The 22,329-nt window shown below is 41.9% G+C and overlaps 1 protein-coding gene and 1 long non-coding RNA gene across 7 annotated transcripts in view; one reads left to right on the top strand and one right to left on the bottom strand.

Annotated features, from left to right (window-relative positions):
• LOC144695740 (RNA-binding protein 4B-like) overlaps window positions 1–22,329 on the top strand; it is a 117,921-nt gene that overhangs the window by 66,413 nt on the left and 29,179 nt on the right. Inside the window, exon 4 of one of the 5 annotated variants that reach the window (XR_013580005.1) lies at window positions 8,430–8,598. The exons of 3 other annotated variants lie outside the window; for them this stretch is intronic. Coding sequence is in view for 1 of the 2 variants with exons in the window: in XM_078566708.1 (XP_078422834.1) it covers window positions 7,901–7,927 (27 nt within the window). In the remaining variant the exon portion in view is untranslated. Of the gene's footprint in view, window positions 1–7,900; window positions 8,195–8,429; window positions 8,599–22,329 lie in introns of those variants that run through there. One more of the 5 variants, XM_078566708.1, reaches the window with a different exon arrangement.
• Window positions 12,193–21,307, bottom strand: LOC144695746 (uncharacterized). 2 transcript variants are annotated; one of them, XR_013580010.1, is made up of 5 exons: window positions 20,999–21,307; window positions 18,825–18,906; window positions 18,301–18,627; window positions 15,196–15,422; window positions 12,193–14,509 (listed from the first exon to the last, which is right to left on the bottom strand). It is a non-coding gene; the product is annotated as an uncharacterized LOC144695746 (long non-coding RNA). The 2 variants fall into 2 exon arrangements; XR_013580009.1 differs by lacking the exon at window positions 12,193–14,509 and having other exon boundaries at window positions 14,758–15,422.

Here is a 22,329-nt window from a genome sequence, read left to right as displayed (position 1 = left end):
CCCCCCAACCCTGTCAAAATAAAAAACAGAAAAGCCCTGAAATCTGGCATTTAGACATTAATCTTTATTTGCAGCACTAATCAAGCAAACCTGACCAATCTCGAAATAGTGCAATCCCCTTAAATTATGCCTGTTCCTGTAATGCTTTGCACTCCTTTGCTTATTAATCTCTACCACAGTACCTGTTAATGCATTGGCACACTGTACAATAATACTGATTTTATTAACTGAAATGATTGAGCAAAGTTTCTTTTCATTTATTCTTTCATGGGATGTGGGTGTCGCTGGCAAGGCTGGTATTTGTTGCCCATCCCTAATATGCCCTTGAACTGAGTGGCTTGCTAGGCCATTTCAAAGGGCAGTTAAGATCTGCAGTCCCATGTAGACCAGACCAGATAAGGACACTAAAGGACATTAGTGAACCAGATGGGTTTTTGCAACATTGGTGATAGTTTCATGGTCATCATCACAAAGACTAGCTTTATATTCCAGATTTTATTTATTGAATTTAAATTCCACCAGCTCCCATGGTGGGATTTGAAACCATGTCCCAAGAGAATTCACCTGGGTCTCAGTGACATCACCATTACACCACCATCTTCCCCAATAGTAGTACTCATAATACTAGTTCATGCATCTGTGTTTGACTTTGTCTTTGGTGCTAGTGAGAAGAGGTTAACTCATTCCATTTAGATTGTATAGAAATGATGTATTAATTATGATTACATTGGAGCCAACTATTAAATTACTCTGAATGTTCCATGTAAATCAGTTCGCCTTAAAAGAGAAGAAAGACTTGCATTTATGTAACACCTTTCGGGACATTCCAAATCACTTTACAGCCAATGAAGTAGCTTGAAGTAGAGTCACTGTTGTAGGAAATGTGGTAGGTAATTTATTTTTAGTTATGTTGGATGAAAGATAAATATTGGTGAGGACACTAGGGGGAGTTCTCCTAATCTTCTTCAAAATATTACCATGGGATTCTTCCCATCCATCTGAGAGGCTCGACGTGGCATGCCTCATTTGAAAATTGACACCTCTCAGTGCATATTCATTGTATGGTAGCTGTATTTTAGGATCCCTTATAGATAATATTAGGAACAAGGACAATACCCTTCACCGTATGTATAATTAATATTGGAAATTCCAGTTTATACTGTTTTTACTGTTACCTTAGCCCACCAAGATTGCAGCAAATCACTGTTGCTCATGCAAAATAAGACACCTCAGGCCCATTGGTTTGGGGCTTCAGCGTACAGCTTTGGACAGATATGTTAATGTTCCAGGTTTTAAGAGGTCACAAATAGAGGTCAGATGGAACTATAAACAGGAGAGAAGGGTGGCACAGAAATAAGTGGAAAATGAAATAAGGCTTATACAGAATGGAAGTCCATATGGAGCATTGACTGGTACGAATATCAGAGGTGAGATGGGGCTATGAGGGGTGTGAAACTCAAAATGGAAGGGGAGAGCGACTCTTTGGTTTAATGTCCATTAGCTAAGTGAGGCTGGATGGTGAGATTGATACAGTGGTGTTGGGGTGGGTGGTTAGGAACTAACTTGGGGGGGGGGGGGGTGGAAGGAGCCTGGAGTTGTGCGTGCAAAGCGGCAGAAGTTGATTTTTGCCCTATAGAAAAGTTTCAACAGAGAGGAGCACTGGTGCTTCTTATGTCTATGCCTTCCTGTATCCAGACATCACTTTTCGGGGTATGACTAGTAGATTTCTATGACTATGACTACATAAAGCAGGCATAACAGCTATATGGAGCTGGATGTGAGCCTCCAGAAGGCTAGGAATTTATACATGATGCAATAGGGAAGAAAATACAAGTCTGTAACACCTGCAGTAAGGGTCAGAGACACTATTAGGTATCCAGCTATAGCAAACTATAGAAGGTGCCATGACTTCTTTCATATCACTTGTTTAGCCATGCAATTACTTCTCTAATCTGATCATCTTGATTCCAATGGGCTTATAGCTTGGGTAGCCATTTGGCGAATCCCAGTCTGTGTCCTACTTTTTAATATACTTTGCTCCCTATGCTTCCTTAGCACAACCTCCTCATTGTTATTTCCAATCTGGATCAGGACGCTGGTACTTCCCATTCCCTTTACAAGTTCCTTTCCAGCTTTGAGATAAAGTTTAACCTGACCTCGGGTAATTCATTTTGCTCTCCTGGACACTCAATGGCAACAAGGCATACATTAGAGACTATTAGCTGACATTAAAGCTCATGGAATTGAAAGCAAATTATTGATCTGCTTAGGAAATTTGGTGGTAGAAGATAGAGAGGACAGGTAATGAGTATGTACTCAAATGGAAAGGAACTATCTCATGATGCTCCACAAGGATCTGTTTTGGAGTCTGAACTATATTTGTTAATGTAGAGTCAGACATCCAGGTTTGCCAATGACACAAAGATAGTGATTTAATAAATAGCATAGATTGGAGCATAAAATTACGAAGATATTGATGGATTAAGTGTATGAGGAAAACTGTGATAAGTAACAAAAAGGAAAGACTTGCTCCTTTCATATGCATCAATTGTCCCAAGTACTTCACAGCCAATAAAGTACAGGGGGAGGGTAGACCTACTAGTAAAAGATGGCAGGGAGAAAGAACCTTAGCTTGGAAAATAAAGATGTTCCCATTATTCTAATGTGTCGTCATTTTTTTTACTGCCCCTATCTATCTCGGCCAGCTCACCCATTATGCCTTCGTAATTTACTTCATTCAGATTTAAAGCCTAATTTTAAGATTAACTAAATCACACTCCGACTCAATATTAAATTCTATAATATTAGAATCACTGTTCTCCATTCTGTCATTGCACAATACTATTTAACATAATCTAAAATAGCCTTTACCCTTGTTGGTTCTCAACATATTGATTTAGAAAACTATCTGTATACATTTCATGAGCTTGTCTTCCACACTATTAAAGAATAAAACACCCATGGGAAAAGAGGTCCAACTGTAGCTAATGGAGAAATTAAAGATAGTCTCAGATTCAAGGAAAAGGTTTATAATGTTGCCAATTTGGTCTATATGAAGACTAAAGTCTGTGATTACTGTATCACCCTCGTTACATGCCCCCTAATTTAGCAAGAGACAGGAGCTGGAGTAGGCCATTTGGCTCTTCAAGCCTGCTCCATGATTCAACAAAATCATGGCTCATCTGACCGTGGCCTTGTATCAACTTTCCTGCTGCCACCTCCACTCCATAAATATTGATCTTGTTGATGAAAAATCTGCAACTCAGCCTTGATACATTCAGTGACCCAGCCTCCACTGCTCTCTGGGGAAGAGAATTCCAAAGTTTAACACCAAGAAGAAGAAATTCCTCTTTATCTCCATCTCAAATGGGAGACTCCATTTTTGTAACATTGTGCTCCGTAGTTCTAGTTTCCCCCACGAGTGGAAACATCCTCTTAGTATCTACCTTGTCAAGTTTCCTCAGAACTCTTTATGTTCAGTAAGATGACCTGTCATTCTTCTAAACTCCAATGATTGTAGGCCCAACCTGCTCAACTTTTCGTCATAGCCTCTACTCATTGGAAATTAGAAGAATGAGAGGTGATCTTATTGAAACGTAATAAGATTCTGAGTGGGCTTGACAGGGTAGATGCTGAGAGGATGTTTCCCCTCGTGGGGGAATCTAGATTTAGGACACAGAGTTTGAAAATAAAGGCCTCATGTTTAAGATGGAGATGAGGAACGACTTCTTCTCTCAGAGGGTCATTAGTGTTTGGAATTCTCTTCACCAGTGAGCATTGGAGATTGGGTCATTGAATATATTCAAGGCTGACTTAGGTAGATTTTTAATTGACAAGGTAGTCAAGAGTTATGGGAGGCAGGCAGGAAAGTGGAGCTAAGGCCACAACCAGATCAGAGATGATATTGAAATGTGGAGCAGGCTTGAGGGGCTGAATGGCCCATTCCTGCCCTATTTCTTATGTTCCTAAGACAGCCCCTTCATCCCAGGAATCAGCCTAGTGAACCTTCTCTAAACTGCTTTCATTGCAAGTATATCTCTCCTTACGTTAGGAGACTAAAACTGTACACAGTACTTAAGTGTGCTCTCACCAATGCCCTGTAGCCAGTTGTAGCAATACTTTCCTACTTCTATACTCCATCCCACTTGCAATAAAGATAGCAGAACTTCTGAATTGAGTTCAGATGGTATTCTAAACATGAAAATAATACACGGGAACTTAGAATCATGCTCTAGTCTTATTGTAAAGAAAGCAAAGAAACACGGAGTTAGAATAATTTGATAGTCGACCAAACTACAATACATGTAGACTCAATGATCCTGTCAATGTTTCCTCCTGTGAATGTTACATTATCAACCTGTAAGTTTCATCATTAGTAACTTAATTGTAAATGTTAAACCTAAAACTAATGGTTAACTTAAATAATTGACTTTACTTTCATTCCCAGTGTTTCCTCACTGACATTCCCATTTTCAGTAACTTTTACTCTCCCTGAATTCATGGAGCAGGGCCATGACTTAAGGAATCAATGAGCAGAATTTTACACTCGGTGTGCAGGGGTGGGCCTGACATGCAGGAACGTAAAATGATGCACGATCACCTCGAGCGTGTGTCCCAACGTCGTCGCGCTGTCTCACGATATTTCGTACGGTGGGTGTGCAATAATTGAAAGGCCTATTAAGGCCATTAACATACTAATTAACTAACGGTTGGCGGGCAGGGGAAAAGGCCAAGCGGCCTTTACATTTTTTAGGAAACCTCATCCACGAGCGGGATGAGCTTCCCTGAAGCTGATACTGATTGTATAAGAACTTTATTTTGAAAATAAAGACATGTCTCATCTCATGCGACACAGTCACATGAGGGGACGTGTTTCATTAAATTTTTGATGTTTTTAATAATTTCTTTAAAAAGCGCTTCAATCTCCCTGAGGCAGCTCCATGCCTCAGGGAGATTGAAGCACTCTTTCGCGTGCATGTGCGAAAGAGCGCTGGACCTGACTCTCCTTCCTAACCCCACCTGCACAGGTAGTATTTGCTACCGCTCACGATCCACGCTGGGCGGGCCTTAATTGGCCCACCCGTGTGAAATCGCGGTGCCAAGCCAGTCGTGGGCGGCGGTCAGCTCCGCGACAACCCCCGCCCGCCTCCACCGAGCCCACCCGACCAATGTCAAATCCTGGCCAATGTGTCACTGAACAGGTGATTACCTGTTCTTACAGGAACTTACAATTCCGTCACTTCTTTGCAAATGGCCTGTCTTGACCTGCATTAACTTTATACAGACCTTGGACACTTTTACGGTCTGTATTTCCAGACTATAGTCAGTGGGTTTTAACCTGACCCTCTCTCGAAGCTCATTGTGGCAGTCTGGTGGGTCATTTTGGTTTTCATAAACACTGGAATCATTCTCCCAGTGGATGAGTTTCTGAAGTCCTGCCCATGGAAAATTCACTGGTAACATTACTGACTCTCCCAGAGTGCCATTCACCAGGTGCAAAGAGATGGGATTCCCATCAGCCTGTTCCAGACCTGGAACAGAAACCATCGGAATGTTGGTATGGATCAGGGGGAGTACGATTACAGTCCATATTCCTGCTCTTGTGCACTGCAAGCAATACCCAATCTGTCTGGGCTTCTCGCACATTGATGTTTCATTACAGCCGAAGAACGCATCATCTCACTTTAAATATACTGTTCCGCTTACTCTTAATTTTAAGCAGACATTTTCGTACCTGGGTCAGTGATGAACAGGAACAATATTAACTAGGAAGTGCACTGCTCAGTGAGGGAATGTGAATAAAAAAGAACATATTCTAGGAGGGAAGAACATTAACACATCAATAACAGGGGAAGGATTGAGAAACTTCAGATCTCCTGTCATTCAATAGACATTTTGGAGGCATTGCTGATGCCATGGCAGAACCATTGCAGAAATTTACGACACTGAGTAGATGTCATCCTCAAATTGAGGGATGGCCGCCAATGATGATGACAAATGCACATTGTAATAATCCATCTTGGTGTGAAGAAATCAGACAACAAACATGAAAAATTAACCACCTTTAATATATTGCAGAGAAAGGATTTAGTATAAAACAATTTGTTTATTATTACAGGTTACGGTGGTGGAGTCTGTTTTGAGTATTTCTGGCAATTTGCTGTTTAACTGGCATTTGAACTGTGGCTAGTTCTGCTTAGTCTTGGCCAGGGATGGTGATGTTTACGAACTGTGATCAGAAACTCATGGGGCAGTTATTTGGGATTTTCTATCCAATACTAATTCTCATAATATTATGGGATGTGTTACCCATCCTTCCCGGGAGTACCCAATCATTGCAATCATCCCTAGTTCCTCAGCAGGGAGATTTTTGCCGCCTTCTTTGAGAAAAAGGCCAGTCAGTATGGTGGATTGGTGCATGTGTTATTGCCTGACCTGTTCTGGCAACTGGTGCATTAACTTGAAGATTGGATGAGGCAATATTTCATGGTCACTGAACCAATCTTCTTGAGAAGACCAAGCATTGATGAATTAACCTGCTTGTTGGGAAATTGAGGATCAGTGGAGGGGGACAGTGGATGTAAAATTGTTACATTCACCTGATTGTACTGTCCGTTGAAGTCAATGGGAGTAAATTTATTAGGGTGCGAAACCAGCATGCTACACGATCACTTGGGGTTCCCTGCCCAGTGAGTTAAGTTACTATCACCCCGCAAGCCCTCTTTTCATCAATGACAAAGAAACCTGATCAAATGGAAGATGATCAGACACCTCAATACACAGCAACTACAGAGGGATTATTCTGTCTTACGAAACAGGATGAGACCTGAACTCATACTGAACAGAAGCCTTCACATTATGTTCCCAATCAGCTCCAATACCCCATTGATTAAGTGTTGTTCTGGTTTAACTGCAATGTCATCGCAGCCCATCTGGATCGTTTTTATCTTCGAGCACTTGGTAATTATATACTCCACTAACCAGCAGCAGATCTGTGGGTTGAAGATAATGATTTCCTGCAACTTGTGCAAGTAAGAAACGATAAGCCACGGATAAGCTATTGGTAATTGTCACAATCAAACAGTACCCAACGTTTTTTAATATTCTTTCACGGGGTGTGGGCATCACTGGCTAGGCCAGCTCTTATTGCCCATCCGTAATTGCCCTTGAGAAGGTAGTGGTGAGCCACCTTCTTGATCTGCTGCAGGCCATGTGGTAGAGGTACACCCAGAGTTAGGAAGGGATTTCCAGGACTTTGACCCAGTGACAGTGATATAGTTCCAAGTCAGGATGGTGTGTGGCTTGGAGGGGAACTTCCAGGTGGTGGAAGTTCCCATGTATCTGCTGCCCTTGTCCTTTGAGGTGGCTGAGGTCACAGGTTTGACTCACAGTGGAACACAGTAGCCTTATTTTTAGTCCTTCCGTAATGAGAATTTCAGAATAGAATATCAGATACTGTAGAATATTACAGACTAAACCTTATCCATTCCCTGAAATGGTCAGTGAGCTGGTTGCGCTTTTACATGTTTGGCCATTTGCAACTGAACTCAACTCTCATTGGGCAACTGAAGTGGAAATGGGGAATCAGAGCCCACAAACAATGCGATATTATCTGTTTTAAACAAAGCACATTCTTTTTCACTGATCCTATTGTCATCCTTGTTAAGTAAGAGAAACCTTGCTCCTTACTTTTTCAAACAATCTTATGACTTGGTGTCAAACCTTGTTTTATAACCCTGCTATAAACTATCTTGGGACTTTTTATTATGTTGAAGGTGCTACATAGATGCGATTTTCTGTTGTTGCCATCTTAGGCCACACTCCAGTGCTGTGCTTTACATTGTCAGTGGTACTGCCTTTTGATGAGATATTAAACAGAGGCCCTCTCTTCTTCCTCTAGGGGTTCAGGTGGAAATTAAAGATGTAATGGCATTGTTTGAAGATGAATATGGAGCACTTCTGATGTGACAGCCAATCTTTAAGGACTTTTACCAAGTACCATTGATAAATTCTGTTATTTTTGTCAGCTTGTTAGATCTGTAAAAACTGATTCCCTGTTAAGAAAATGAAACAGAAATTTCCCACCATCTTTTACATAAAAATAAGATCTACAAATATGCACAAAGGAGATCAAAGGACATGGAGCTGTGGCAGAACAATGGAGTTAAGGAACAGATGAGCCATGATCTCATTGAGTGGCAAGATTAGCTTGACAGGGCTGAATAATCTCATGTTACTATCTGTGTACACTGCATGTTGTTTGTGTCAAGCAGTGTGCACTGTTATGATGAACATGCGTCACTGGGCTGACTTTCAGCGAGGCAACAAATGAAGGCTATGGAATTGGATGTTTTTAAGGGGGCCTTGCATGTTACTGTGAGGATTGTATTCTTTATAATGGATGAAATGTCAGCCTTTCTTCTAATTAGATATGGAGAAAAGACAGAAGTACACTGATAGCTAACCACAATATAAGCTGCTTGAAGCCTGAGATCATCAATAAAAGGCTGACTCAGGCATGCGCCAAAGGCATTCTTTGCTGGAAGCAAGGTTTGCAACTGCTCCCAAGAATTTTAACATCTGACCGTTATTGAGGAGGTAAGTGACGAGCTGCACCATAAACATGGATTCTGCAGATTTACTTTTTAGTTTTTATTAAAAAAAGAACTACCTAAGTTGGAGTTCAGCAGTAAGACCCAAAAAAATTCTGTTAACTGAGAATGAGCAGAAAAATTGTGTCTTACAATGGAAATAATTGTGTGTTGTCAGTCAGTTTGACCTTCTGATTTTAAGTACTTAATTGGGTTTTAAGTTTTAGCAATAGTGAAACTAAAACAGATTTTTTTTTCCCCACAAATATGTGTGGGCTTTTTTGAATTCCATTTGTCCTCACTAGTTTTTTTACCTGGATTTTCATGGTAAAAATGAAAAGCTGAAACAGCCCAGGTCTTTAAGTTAGGAGTATCAATATTCTGTTGTAGGATGTTGTTCCATGGAGGACGGACTGAAATGCCCTCTAGCAAAATAAAACCCAATTCAAAACTAATAAACTGTGTTATTTTACGTGAAATATGTGACAGAACAGGATGCCTCCTCCATTCCCCCCCACGCTATTTAGTTTAAAGCCCTCCCTGTAGCTGCAGTTTTACAATTTGCCAGGACCCTGGTGCCAGCGCTGTTCACGTTAAGACCATTCTATCGGTGCAGCTTCTTTCCCCAGTATTGGTGCAAGTGCCTCATGAACAAAACCCATTTCTCTTACACCAATCTTTGAACCACATATGCAACTCTCATCTTATTTACCCTATGCCAATTTGCTCATGGCTCAGGAAGTAATCAAAAGATTATTACTTTTGTGGCTCTGCTTAATTTAGCCCCTAGCTGCTCATACCTGGTTAACGGAACCTCTTCCTTAGTTCTACCAATGTCGGCGGTCCCCATGTGGACCACTCCCAACTTGATCTTCTCCTCCCACTGCAAGTTCCTCTCCAGCTGCAAGGAGATGTCCTGGATCCTGGCACTGGGCAAGCAACACTGCCTTTGGTACTATCGCTAGATGGGTATGTGAGCTGTGAGGAGGGCACAATAAGGCTGCAAAGAAATATAAAAACAGAAAATGCCATACGGGCTCGAAACGTTAACTCTGTCTTTTTCTCCACAGATACTGTTAGACCTGCTGAGTTTTTCCAGCATTTTCTATTTTTATTTCAGATTTCCAGCATCGGCAGTAGTTGGCTTTTATTTTTGCAAAGAAATATAGATGGGTTAAATTAGTGGGCAACAAGTTGGCAGATGGAGTATGATGTGCAGAAGTGTGATAGTATTCACTTTGGTAATAAGAATGGCAGAGCAGAATATTTTATAGAAACGTGAAGCTTTTAAATGTTGAAATTTAGGGAGCTTGTGTGTACTCATAGAAAGAGCAGAGGTACAGCAATCAATTAGGAAGACAAATGGCATGTTGGCTTTTATTTCAGTAGCACTGGAGTCTTGGTGCAATTCTATGGGGGCTTCATGAGACCACAGCTGGAGTACTGTGCTGTCTCTATATGTAAGGAAGGATATACTTGTCTTGGAGGTGGTACAGCATACATTCACTAGATTAGTTCCTGAGATGAGAGGATTGCGCTAAGTTGAGGGTGAATAAATCAGGCTTGTTTTATCAGCAGTTCAGAAGAATAAGATGTTATCTCATTGAAACATGCAAGGTTCTGAAGGAACTTAACGTGTTTGACACAGAGGTTGGTTTCCCCTGGTGGGGTGGTCGATCATTTAGGTCTGAGATAAGGAGGAATTTCTTCACTCGGAGGGTTCTGAATTTTTGTAATTCTCTATCCCAGAGGGTTATGGATGATCCATCACTGAACATATTCAAATCCTGGAAAGATAGATTTTTGATCTGTCTGGGAGTCAAGGGCTGTGAGGAGTGGGCAAGAGATTGGAGTTGAGGCAGTGACAGGCTCATGGGGTTGTATGGTCTACTCCTATTTTTTTATATTCTTAAGTAAACTTTAGATCATCAGCACTGGACTCTGTGTCAAATTTTTTATTTGATGAGGCTTCTGTGAAGTGCCTTGAGACAGTTGCCAATATTAGAGGTGCTTTATAAATGTAACCTGTTAATAATATAGCAATCAAATGAATACTGTAGATCAGAGACTCAAATTTATTTACTGCATATATTTTTTCAGATCAAACACCTGTCCACGTACCCCTACCAGGATATAGATTTAATATTATAACCCCTTTAATGCCCAAAATGTACCAAGTATCATACACATATAATCTTAAACAATGGATACAGTAAACAGTACTGCTCGTCATTAATGTGTCACATGAGGTTGTTTGAGCTTAGAGACATATTATTTAGAGTGACAGATGATAGTTGAGTTGTAAGTTGTGTTCTACACAAGTGCAGATGATACGTTGAGTTCATTCCAGTGAGTGATGAAAATTTACTTTCACACAGATAAATTGTAGTAGATCTTGCTGAATTCTAAAAGGCCTGTCTGACTTTTTGGGGAACTCTGCTTGCATTTGGACACAAAACTCATTCAACTACTTTTGTTGGAGCTCAATCTTGAGTCAGCAATCAGTTGTAATGTCCAGGAGGTTCTCTTGTTCTCAAATTATTGACAAGTTTTGCAATGTGGGTACTGCTGAAAAATTTGTCCAAGTGTGCAGATCCAGCTGTTTGCGTAACCCAGTGAGCATTCACTTTTAACTCTATCGTGCAACAGTATTTCATTTGTTGTTAGGAATTCCTGCATACTTAGGAAACTTCATTGTCGCTAACTTTCACACAGCAAACCCAGATTCCAGATTATTTTTTATCAATGACTCAATTTTGCACTGGGCATTGAAGAGGTTTACACTCAACCCTTGAAGACCTAGATTTAGGCCATTTAGCTGAGATAAGCAGCCCGTTAGTGAGAACCATGACACTTAATGCAGACAGTGAGAGAGTGGGAATGGGTAGTTGGTAAAATATAATTTGACCTCAGAGTGAAGTTCAAAGGAACACAATTTCTCCTTAACAAATCTATCCCTTGTTAGCTATGCTTCTCCAAGCACTGATTTCATTCTCCTTCCAACCATTCACTCAGGCTGAAACAAACTGCGGATCTTAGACATTCCAGTTAAGATTGAAAAAAATCTAGGAAGTTGTCTAAGTTTTCTTTACTGGTACACAAATAAAAAATAAATCACTTAAAAATGAGGTGGGAAATGATTTGCATTAGACCCTAAATTCACCATTAGATCATTTCTGCTGTGTACACTCCAGAGCTGGAAGTATGTTTATTACAGTTTGCTGTAGAACCACTGCTTGGTTGCAAGTGGAGCTTGGGTAAGCTGAGCTGCAGTACCATCTGGTTCCTGTGTGTGGCGGTGAAGCACCACAAGTCAGTGGTTCAACTGTTGAGGCATATCATTGCAGATTTCAAAGTTTCTGTTGCTGGTATAAAAACAAAAAACTACTGTGGATACTGGAAATCCAAAACAAAAACAGAATTATCTGGAAAAACTCAGCAGGTCTGGCAGCATCGGTGGAGAAGAAAAGAGTCGACGTTTCGAGTTCTCACGACCGTTGAAGGGTCGTGAGGACTCGAAACGTCGACTCTTTTCTTCTCCACCGATGCTGCCAGACCTGCTGAGTTTTTCCAGGTAATTCTGTTTTTGTTCTGTTGCTGTTGTCTGATTCAATTTGTGACTAAGAGTTTCAACCCACGACGTTGCTATTTTTTGCATCAGGGATGTGAAACATTGGCAGGCGGGTTTTACCAGCCTGCAGACTTCCCCCCCACCACCACCACTACCATAGCCCGGGTTAACTATTAGAAATTTACTCAAGTGCCCGCAACCAAACCTTGACAGTTGACTCAGGAGCAGTGCAACTTTCAAAAATCCTTTTTTTCCAAGCGCTCAGGTCTTCAGCAGGTTAACACCCATAAACCAGCACCCACTTCCTGCCATACACTGCAGAGTTGGTACAGACCTACCCACCCCCCCCCCACTGCCCCTTGCACTGCCCCCTCCTTCAGTCAAAGATTCATCCTTTTCCAGTGCTCTTTCTCTCAAATTGTTGTGCTCCAACCAATGGCGTTTCACATGCCTGCTGATGACACCCGGCTCTACCTCACTACCATCTCTCTCAACACCGTTCCTGTCACTAGTCTTTCAGGCTGCTCGTCCACTACTGGAGGAGGAAAAATTTCCCCTAACTAAATCTAGCGAAGACAGAAGCCATTGTTTTTGCCCCCAACCTCAAAATCCATTCCACTGTCACTGACTCCCTGCTCCTCCTGACAATTGTCTGAACCGGGACCAAATCGATCACAGCATGCCATTGTATTTGACCACATGGTTGTGTCATCGCCAGGATCGCCTGTTTGCACCTCTGTAATATCATCCAACTCGTGCCTCAGCTTTTTTGCTGCTGAAACACTCATCCATTTTTTTTTTAATGTCTCGACAGAACTATTCTAAAACATTCCCGGCTGATCTTTCACGTTCTATTCTATGTAAACTTGAGATCATCGAAATCACTGCTGCCCCTGTCTTAACTTGCACAAAGCCCCGTTCCCCTATCACTACTGTGTTTACTGAGCCACAATGACTTCCAGGGAATTTTAAAATTATCATCCTTGTTTTCAAATCCCTCCATCATCTTGTTTCTCTCTATTGCTGTAATCTCCTCCAGATCACAACCCTCTGAAAAATGTGCACTCCTCTAATTCTGGCTTCTTGGGCATCCCCAGTTTTAATTGCTTCACTATTTGTGGCCGGACCTTTCAGTTGCACAGGAACCAAGCTCTGTACTTCCCTCCCTACACCTCCTCCTCTCTACCTCACTTTCTTCTTTAAGGCGCTCCATAAATCTACCTCTTTGATCAAGCCTTTGGTCATCTGATCTAATCTTTTATGTGGCTCGGTGTCATATTTTGTTTTATAATGCCTTGGGACGTTTTATTACGTTAAAGGAGCAATATAAGTCTAAGTTGTTGTTTCGAGGAAAGCCAACTCATTTGTCTCTGTACAGTCCAAGGTTACATGCACTTGTAAAACATATCTCACTACCTGTAGAATTATAACAGCAGATTACCATTATACACAAACAGTGAATCTCACCATGGGTTCTGACAGATGCTATTATTATCATGAAAAAAAGCATGAAATTTTGATGGTTATGCTGGGCTCACCTACGGAACCTTCCCAAAAAAATTGCATTTGTTTAGGTAGAGACTCTTTTTAGAGGGTCTGTTGAGGGAATGGAGACAGTCTGCAGGACCTCTATACAGGAATTAGCATGCTTTGGGTGGAGAGCATGAGAGGGCATCTTGTACCAGGTCTGTGAAGGGCTAAACATATTATCCTTCTTTCATGATTTTTTATATTCTCCATTTTCTAATCTGCCTCCTACATATGACACACGGGAATGATGTTGAAGTGATCTCCAGGTTCAAGGGTCATGATCAGCTGAAGCATAAAGAATAAACTTGGGCTTGTGGCTGTATTAGTCCTATTGTCAGTATCTTTGAACATTAACCATCAAAGGTTACTGTATTTTTCCTGTAAATTTCCAATGTGTAGAGATTCCTCTGACAAACTAGATTGTTTCCGAACAACCCATCCAACCCATCCTATATGATTATTATCCCTTATGTATCACAATATATACATCTTCAACACCATCCAAAGCCATGTTACTACTTCACAGAGGCAAAAAACAGTTTAGAAACCCTGGCCAATTTGGGTAAAAACTCTTGCAAATTTCTCTCTGACCTCCAAAGATATCTCTGAAGCCCAGTCGCTGTTGTTATGCAGGTGAACACTGCAGTTAATCTGCATACATACAACAAACTTTTACTTTAGTTTCCTTCAACTATTCTTCGCTCCCAAACACAGACCTCAGTGATTGTGATGATGAGAGTGATCGTGAATATCACAGCTCGTATTCCCAGGATCTGAACTGAGTGCAGAGTGCCATCTACCTTCTCTTTTCCACTGACTAGAAAGATACACAAAAGGGACCATAAGTTACTCTTTGATTTTTATCCCTTGCTGTGGGATCAATAATCAAGCTTAATATTACTGCAATATTTTGTATAATGGCAATATATCCACTGAAAATATCTATAATGAGTATTTTAATTGCTGACACTCTAAGATAGGATAATTTTAACTGTCATCACTGGCAGAAAACTGGCACCAGTGGATCTCCTGCCTGTTTTACAACCTGTCAAATGATCCTTTCCATTGATGATTGCTAGGTTTTGTTGCAGAATAATCTGGAAACATTTAGCTGGCAATAGAAATTAGTCTTGGGCAGTTTTGCAAATAGTATTGCATTGGACTCCCGTATGCGCCCTGCTTAGTAATCAATTTTGTCAGCTTCAGTGGAACTGAATATCCAATGGGATGTGTAATGGGTGGCCAACGTAATACCACCCAAGGTGAACTTGTAACTTCCTGTTTAAATTGCGTAGATGTTTAATTTGCAAGGTCATGTTAAATCAACCCTCTGAGTTAATAAAAGCTACCAACTCAAATTATATTTGACAACCATTCCTGTATTTCAATTATTAATTGGAGTCGCGGCTCCATTAGCACCTATGAAATAAGCTTAATTGGTTGCTTACAGTAGGGCCCTGTGAGGTCCACGTTCTAAGTCTTCTCACTAACAGGGTTTCTCACTGTGCACTTGTAAACTGTGCTGGTTTTGTGTAGATTTATGGACACACTGAGTTCCCTCCCACTGCCGGTCACAATGTATGGCCCACCAGCTGTGACCAGCTCTCCTCCTGTCCACCAGCTGTACATCAGGTCACTGCCACTTTCCACTGAACCGCTCAGGCTAACGTTACAGATTCCATCAGAGAAGACACTGCTGATCAGTTGTATTCTCGGATGTGATACACGTTCTGAAAGTGAATAAAATCTTGTTAGCAGGGTGGAGTGGTGCATATGTGGGGTGAGCAGATTTTTAAAATGCTATTTAAAATGTAATTTGTACATATCCAGCATCTTGTTACTTTCCTCAGAAACATTGAAAGCATTTACAAAGATACTAGTAATGCTGGACAGGAAAAGGCCTTCTGATCAATCCAACCCATCCTGTATAATTATTATACTGTATGTATCCCAATATATACACCCTTTACTCCACCCAAAGCCATGAGATTGCTTCACAGAGGTGAAAAACAGTTTAAAAACCATGGCCCATTTGGGTAAAAAAATGTTGTAAATTTCTCTCTGACCCCCAAAGATATCTCTGAAGCCCAGTCACTGTTGTTATGCAGGCGGATACTGCAGCTAATCTGCACGCATCAGGAACCCACAAATGAGAATAAATGATGAGTTAATTTAACTTTGGTGATGTTGGATTAAGGAATAATATTGGCCAGAATATCAGAGCTTGTTGATTTTCTTCAGATAATTCAGTGTGATCTTCAACATCTGCCTGAATACCAGACCTGGCAGTCAGGGCCCTGGATTAAATCTAATTAGGCAATAGAGCTGCAAAGTAATAGTCATTGGTCTCCATCTGTCCTGACTGCAGATTCATGTCATGTGGGTGGGCAGGGTTTCTGTGTCATGCAGAGGAACTTGGAGTCATTCTCTAGTTTCACTAAATTAAGAATGCTTAACTTAAATAATTGCAAATCAACTTGACTTTCATTCCCAGTGTTTCATCACTGAGATTCCCACTCTCTGTAACTTCTACTCTCCCTCAATTTCAAGGAGAAAAGCAATGATGTGACGCAAGTGTCAGGATTTTCTCTGCAGGCATCAGCAACCAGCCGTTGGCCTCAAATGAGGGTCCTAAGCTGGCACTGTATGGGAAACAGTCACTCATCTGTGATTTTTCCCCAATTTGGCCAATCAGTGACCAAAGGGTGAGCTCACTGGGTGGAATTGTCCAGAATTACACTAAGTGTGGTAGCGGGTGTGAAAAATTAGGCAGCCACAGGAAACACACTGTCTCACTGGCGGGCGTCTTCTGAATTGTTACCTCACTGTTTCCTCACACTGGGTGCCATATCTAAACTGCAGCCGTGCACACAGTTCTCAATGCTTGCAGCTTCAGGACTGCTCCTGTAAAGACATGGCCCTGAAAGCCAAGAAGAGTTCAATGCCCTGTCACTGGAATGCCTTTTGGAAGGGCATCATGAAGTCTTCCACCCCCATTCTGACCATAGGAGGTCCATCAATCTCACCATGCTGGCTTGGAAGGCGGTGACAGTGGTGGTCAGTGCCAACGCTGCACAGAAGAAGCTGGTCATGCAGTGCAGAAAGAGGATGAGTGATCTCATCCGTGCTGCCAGGGTAAGGTAACCATCTCATCAGTCTAAATTCACATACTCACAAGGCCATCACACATTCACTGACATCTCACTCACTGCCAGCTCAAGGGACATCACCACTCACTGTCTCACACACACCCTCACATCTCCATCTGTCCTCATCTCCTCTAGAGACTGCCTCCTCAGCCCTCATCATCTGAGGCCACTTGCACTGATGAACATGTGCCCTACACACACCCTGAGATCCCCTCCTTCCCCAGCACAGTCCTCGCCCTGCAGATTCTTCTCTTGCCTGAGGCCATTTCACCCCTTTCCCCAAGTAAGCCCTAGCCCTGCAGCTATTGAAAAGCCACCCTCACCTTACGCTGGCCTGGTACGTACAGACCTGCCCATGAGCCCCACCCCTAAAAATGATGTGGTGCTGCCTGTGAAGCCTCGCGCTGATGACCACAAGTGCTGACTGAAGCAAGGTAGAGGCAAACCTCGAAGTCCCAAGTGAAGTGCAGCTCGCCAGGTGCACATCGCTTATGTACAGTTGTGAAACATGTCCACATGCTCGGATGATCCGACATGCGGGGGGATGATTCCAGCGAGCAGAGCTTATAATGAGATGCTAAAGTATTGAAATTAGGTTCCCGACATGTGGCGATGGGAAATGTGGCCTGCCATTGATAGGCAGAGCAGACGGTCGCGACCTGATTTCACGTAAAACTGACTTTTTGCCTTCTCGCTGTATTGTCCGCTCACGCTGTCAAGCACACCTGCCGCCAACGGGCTATTAAGGATGTGGGCAGTCTTTGGAACTAGGAGTTGCCTCCAACTTGAACACAGCAGCAGGATGCCTTTCAAGGTAAGTGAGGGAGAAAGTGCCCTAAAATGGAGCCACTCTGTAGCTAATCTAGGTATCATAGGAGCTGACGAATGAGACAAATGACAAGTTAATATGATTTTGGTAATGTTGGTTTAAGGAGGAATATTGGCCTGGATATTGCCAGAGCTCTTGGCTTTTCGTCACATAACAGACCAGACAAGCAGAGCACACTTCTGAATCTAATTAGGCAATAGAGCTGCAAGTCATAATCATGGTCCCCATCTGTCCTGACTGAAAATTCATATCATGTGGGTGGGTGGGGTAGGGGTTTCAGTATAATATACAGGGACTTAGAATCACTCTCTAGTCTCAATATTAAGAAAGCAAAAAACCACACCGATTGACTAATCTGACAGTCTGTCAAACTATTGTATATGTAGACTCAGTGATCCTGTCAATGTTCCTTCCTGTGAATATCCCATAAGCAAACTGAGTTTCATCATCAGAGATTTTAAATTCCAAATGTTAATCCCAAAGTAATTAATAATGGTTATCTTAAATAAGCGCAGATTTACTTTAATTTCATTCCCAGAACTTCCTGACTGACATTCCTATTTTCTGTAACTTTTACCCTGCTTGATTTGATGGATCAGGGCAGTGATCTGACACAAGGAAGGTGATTACCATAAACTCGCAGTTCCACCACTTCTTCGTGAACGTCCTGTTCTGATCTTGCATTAGTTTCATACTGACCTTGGTCACTTTTTATTAGGGTCTATATTTCCAGGCTGTAGTCACTGAGGTTTAACCTGACCCTCTGCCCAAGGTCATTGTTATATTCTGCTGGGTTGTTTTGAGTTTTTGTACATACAAGAACCTTTTTTGCCGTGGATGAGTTTCTGAAGTCCCAGGTAATTATCAAAGGGTCTGTCCATGGTAAATTTACCGGTAAAGTGACTGACTGTCCCAGAATTCCATTCACCTGCAGATTCCCATTAGCCTGTCCCAGACCTGGAACACAAAACATCATACTGTTGGAATGGTTCTGCGGGAGTATGATTACAGTCCGTATTCCTGCTCGTGCGTTGCAATCAACATCCAATCTGCCTGAGGCTTCTTGTACACTGACGTTTCATTACAGAACGCAATATTCACACTTTAAATGTATTGTTCCACTTACTCTCGATTTTAAGCAGACATTTTCTTACCTGGGTCAGTGATGAACAGGACCAATATTAACCAGGGGATGCACTGCTCAATGGGGGAATATGAGTAAAATAAGAACATATTCTAGGAGAGAAGAATATTAACTTATCAATAAGAGACTGGGGGAAGGAATTGAGAAACCACAGATCTCCCATCATCTAATTCACATTTTGGAGGGTTTGTTGATGACATGGCAGAAACTCGCATCCCTGAGTAGATGTCACCCTCGAATCGAGGGAAAGCCAACAAAGACAGATACGCATTTCAATAAACCACCTGGGTGTGAAGAAATCAGACAACAAACATGAAAAATTAACCACATTTAATGTACTGGATAGAAAGTATTTAGTATAAAACAATTGACTGTAGTTCTGTTTAGAATCGTTGAAGTTTTGCGGCACAGAAAGAGGCCACTTGGCCCATTGTGTCTGTGCCAGCCGAAAAATGAGCCAGTCAGCCTAATCCCAATTTCCAGCATTTGGTCCGTAGGCCTGCAGGTTACGGCACCTGAAGTGCATATCCAGACACCTTTTAAATGAGTTGAGGGTTTCTGCCTCTACTAGCTTTTCAGGCAGTGAGTTCCAGACCCCTCTGGGTGAACCATTTTTTCACCATCTCCTCTCTAATCCTTCTACCAATCACTTTAAATCAATGCCGTCTAGTCACTGATCTCTCTGCTAAATAGGCACTTCCCATCCATTCTATCCATGCCCCTCTCAATTTTGTTAATGTCAATCAAATCTCCGTTCAGCCTTCTCTGTTCCACGGAGGACAACCCCAGCCTATCCAATCTTTCCTCATAGCTGCAATTTTCCTGTCTTGGCAACATCCTCGTAAATATTCTCCGTACCCTCCCTAATGCAATTACATCCTTTCTGTGAAGAGGTGACCAGAACTGCACATAGTACTGTTCTCAAGGTATGACGTAACTAATGTTTTACACTTTCCAGCATAACCTCCCTGCTTTTATATTCTGTGCCTCAGCTAATAAATGAAAGGATTCCATAAGCCTTAACCACGTTACCAATCTGTCCTGGTACCTTCAGGGATCTGTGGACATTCACTCCAAGGTTCCTCACTTCCTCTACACTTCTCAGTATCCTCCTATTTATTGTGTAATCCTTTGACTTGGTTGACCTCCCCAAATGCATCACCTCACTTCTCTGGGTTGAATTCTATTTGCCACTTTTCTGCCTGCCTGACCAGTCCATTGATGTCTTCCTGCAGTCTACAACAACCTCCTCGCTACCAACTGCACAGCCAATTTTTGTGTCATCTGCAAATTTCTTGATTATTCACCCTACATTTACTTACAATTCATTAATATATACCACAAAAAGCAAGGGACCTAGTACTGAGCCCTACGGAACCCCACTGGAAACCCTTTGTTTCTTGCTACTGACCCAATTTTGTATCCAGCTTGCTGCATTCTCCTGGATTCCATGGGCTTTTATTTTATTAACCAGTCTGCCCTGTGGAACTTGTCAAAAGCCTTGCTAAAATCCATGTAGACCACATCAACTGAACTAATCTCATCAATCCTCCCTGTTACTTCCAATAATTTGCCCACTACCAAGGTCAGACTGACTGGCCTGTAATTATCCGGTCTATCTCTCGCTCCCTTTTTTAAACAAAGGTACAACGTTAGCAGACCTGCAATCCTCTGGCACCTCACCTGTATTGAGTGAGGATTGGAAAATGATGGTCAGACCCTCCAGAATTTATTCCCTGGCTTCTTTTAACAGCCTGGGGTACATTTCATCTTGCCTTGATGATTTATCCACTTTCAAGGATGTTAATCCCTTTAATATTTCCTCTCTCCCTCTGTTTATCACATCCAATACTTCACACTTCTCCTCTTTAACTACAATGTCTGCATTGTCCCAGGATTTGGTGATCTAACCTGCCTGTTGGAGAATTGACAGTGTTGGGGTAGAAGGGTGGGCCCAGAGTTGGCTTTACACTCTACCTGATTGTACTCTCTGTTGAGGTTAATGGGTGTAAATTGATCTGGATGCAAAACCAGCATACTACACAATCACTTGTTTTCCCTGCCCAGTGAGTTAGGTTACAATTACCCTCAAGCCCTCTGTTCATCAGCGACAGAGAAACTTGACCTAAAACCAAAGGTATTCTTCTCAAATAATTGAAACAGAGAAAGTATTAACGGTCTTACCTACTGGTTTTAAGTTTACAAAGGGTGCTGCTGTGTTGGAAGACGATCAGATATCTCAATACGCAACGGGTGCAGAGGGATTATTCTGTTTTACCAAACAGGGTGAGATATGAAGTCGTACTGAACAGAAAGCTTCACGCTATGATCCCAATTAGCTCCAATACCACATTGATTGGGTGTTGATCTCTTTTAACTGCAAATACGTTGTAGTCCCTCAGGATTGTATTTCTCTCAGTTCGCTTGGAACTATACACTCCAATGAACAGTCAGTCATTAAAGCTGGTCATTTCTTGCAGCTTGTGCAATTAAGAAACGAGAAGCCACAGGCAAGCTATTGACAATTGTCATAAGCTAGCAGTATCCAACATTCACTGACCGTGTAGTTCAGGGATGTGGTCTTTTGTAATTCTGTAAGCAGCATGACCAAATAAAGTATCAGCTACTAAGAATACAGTATTACAGATTAAACTTTATCCATTCCCTGAAATGGTCAGTGAGCTGTTACATGTTTGGCAGTTTGCATCAGAATTCAGCTCTCATCAGGCTAGGGAGTGCATTGAGGAATGGGGAACCAGAACCCGCAATAACCACTCTTGTTAGCTGTTTTAAGCTAAAGCACATAATCTTTTGCTGATTCGATCATAATCTTTGTGAGCGAGTGAGAGAAAACGTGCTCTTGCACGCTTCCATACAATCATGTGACTCAGTGTCAAATTTTAAGTTACAACTCTCCTGTGAAATGCCTTGAGATATTACATTCAAGGCACTATTTGAATACAAGATGTTGTTGTCATCTTGGGCTTCCCTCCATTGCTATGCTTTACATTGTCAGTTGGAACATTCTTTGATGACATGTTAAAGTTGGAAGACTTGCTGATTTTTAAAATTTCTGCTGCCTATGAAGATTGACATGGTTGGTAGAGATTATCTAAAACTTAAATCGACTTACCTGGCCAGAATGGAAAATGCACTAATCTTCACTATGTATAGTAGATACACTCGATTGATCGTCTGATGGGTGACCTGACACTGTCCCGTGCCAGGGGACCCTTTAAAGTGCTGGCCGTCACCTGGTTCTGGGCCATGGCCTGCACCTCAGAGACCGGACATCCCGCCCTCCAGCACTCATTGGGTGGGATGGCATTCTGTAATTAATTCACAGCACTTAACATACTATTGGGCGTGCACTGATGGCGGGCCTGGAAGTCGGAACGCCACTGAATTCCGGGTGCAGAACCTGCCCTTGGTGCATGACCGTATTATTCAGTCTAAATATCTGACAAGTAGCCCAGCCATGAAAGCCAGGACATGTCATGCAGACAGTGACAGAG

Source organism: Cetorhinus maximus, chromosome 21 (genome assembly GCF_964194155.1).
Source record: "Cetorhinus maximus chromosome 21, sCetMax3.hap1.1, whole genome shotgun sequence".
Taxonomy (NCBI): Eukaryota; Metazoa; Chordata; class Chondrichthyes; order Lamniformes; family Cetorhinidae; genus Cetorhinus; species Cetorhinus maximus.
The sequence above is the reverse complement of the archived record's forward strand: the minus strand, read 5'-3'. Positions and strand labels throughout refer to the sequence as shown.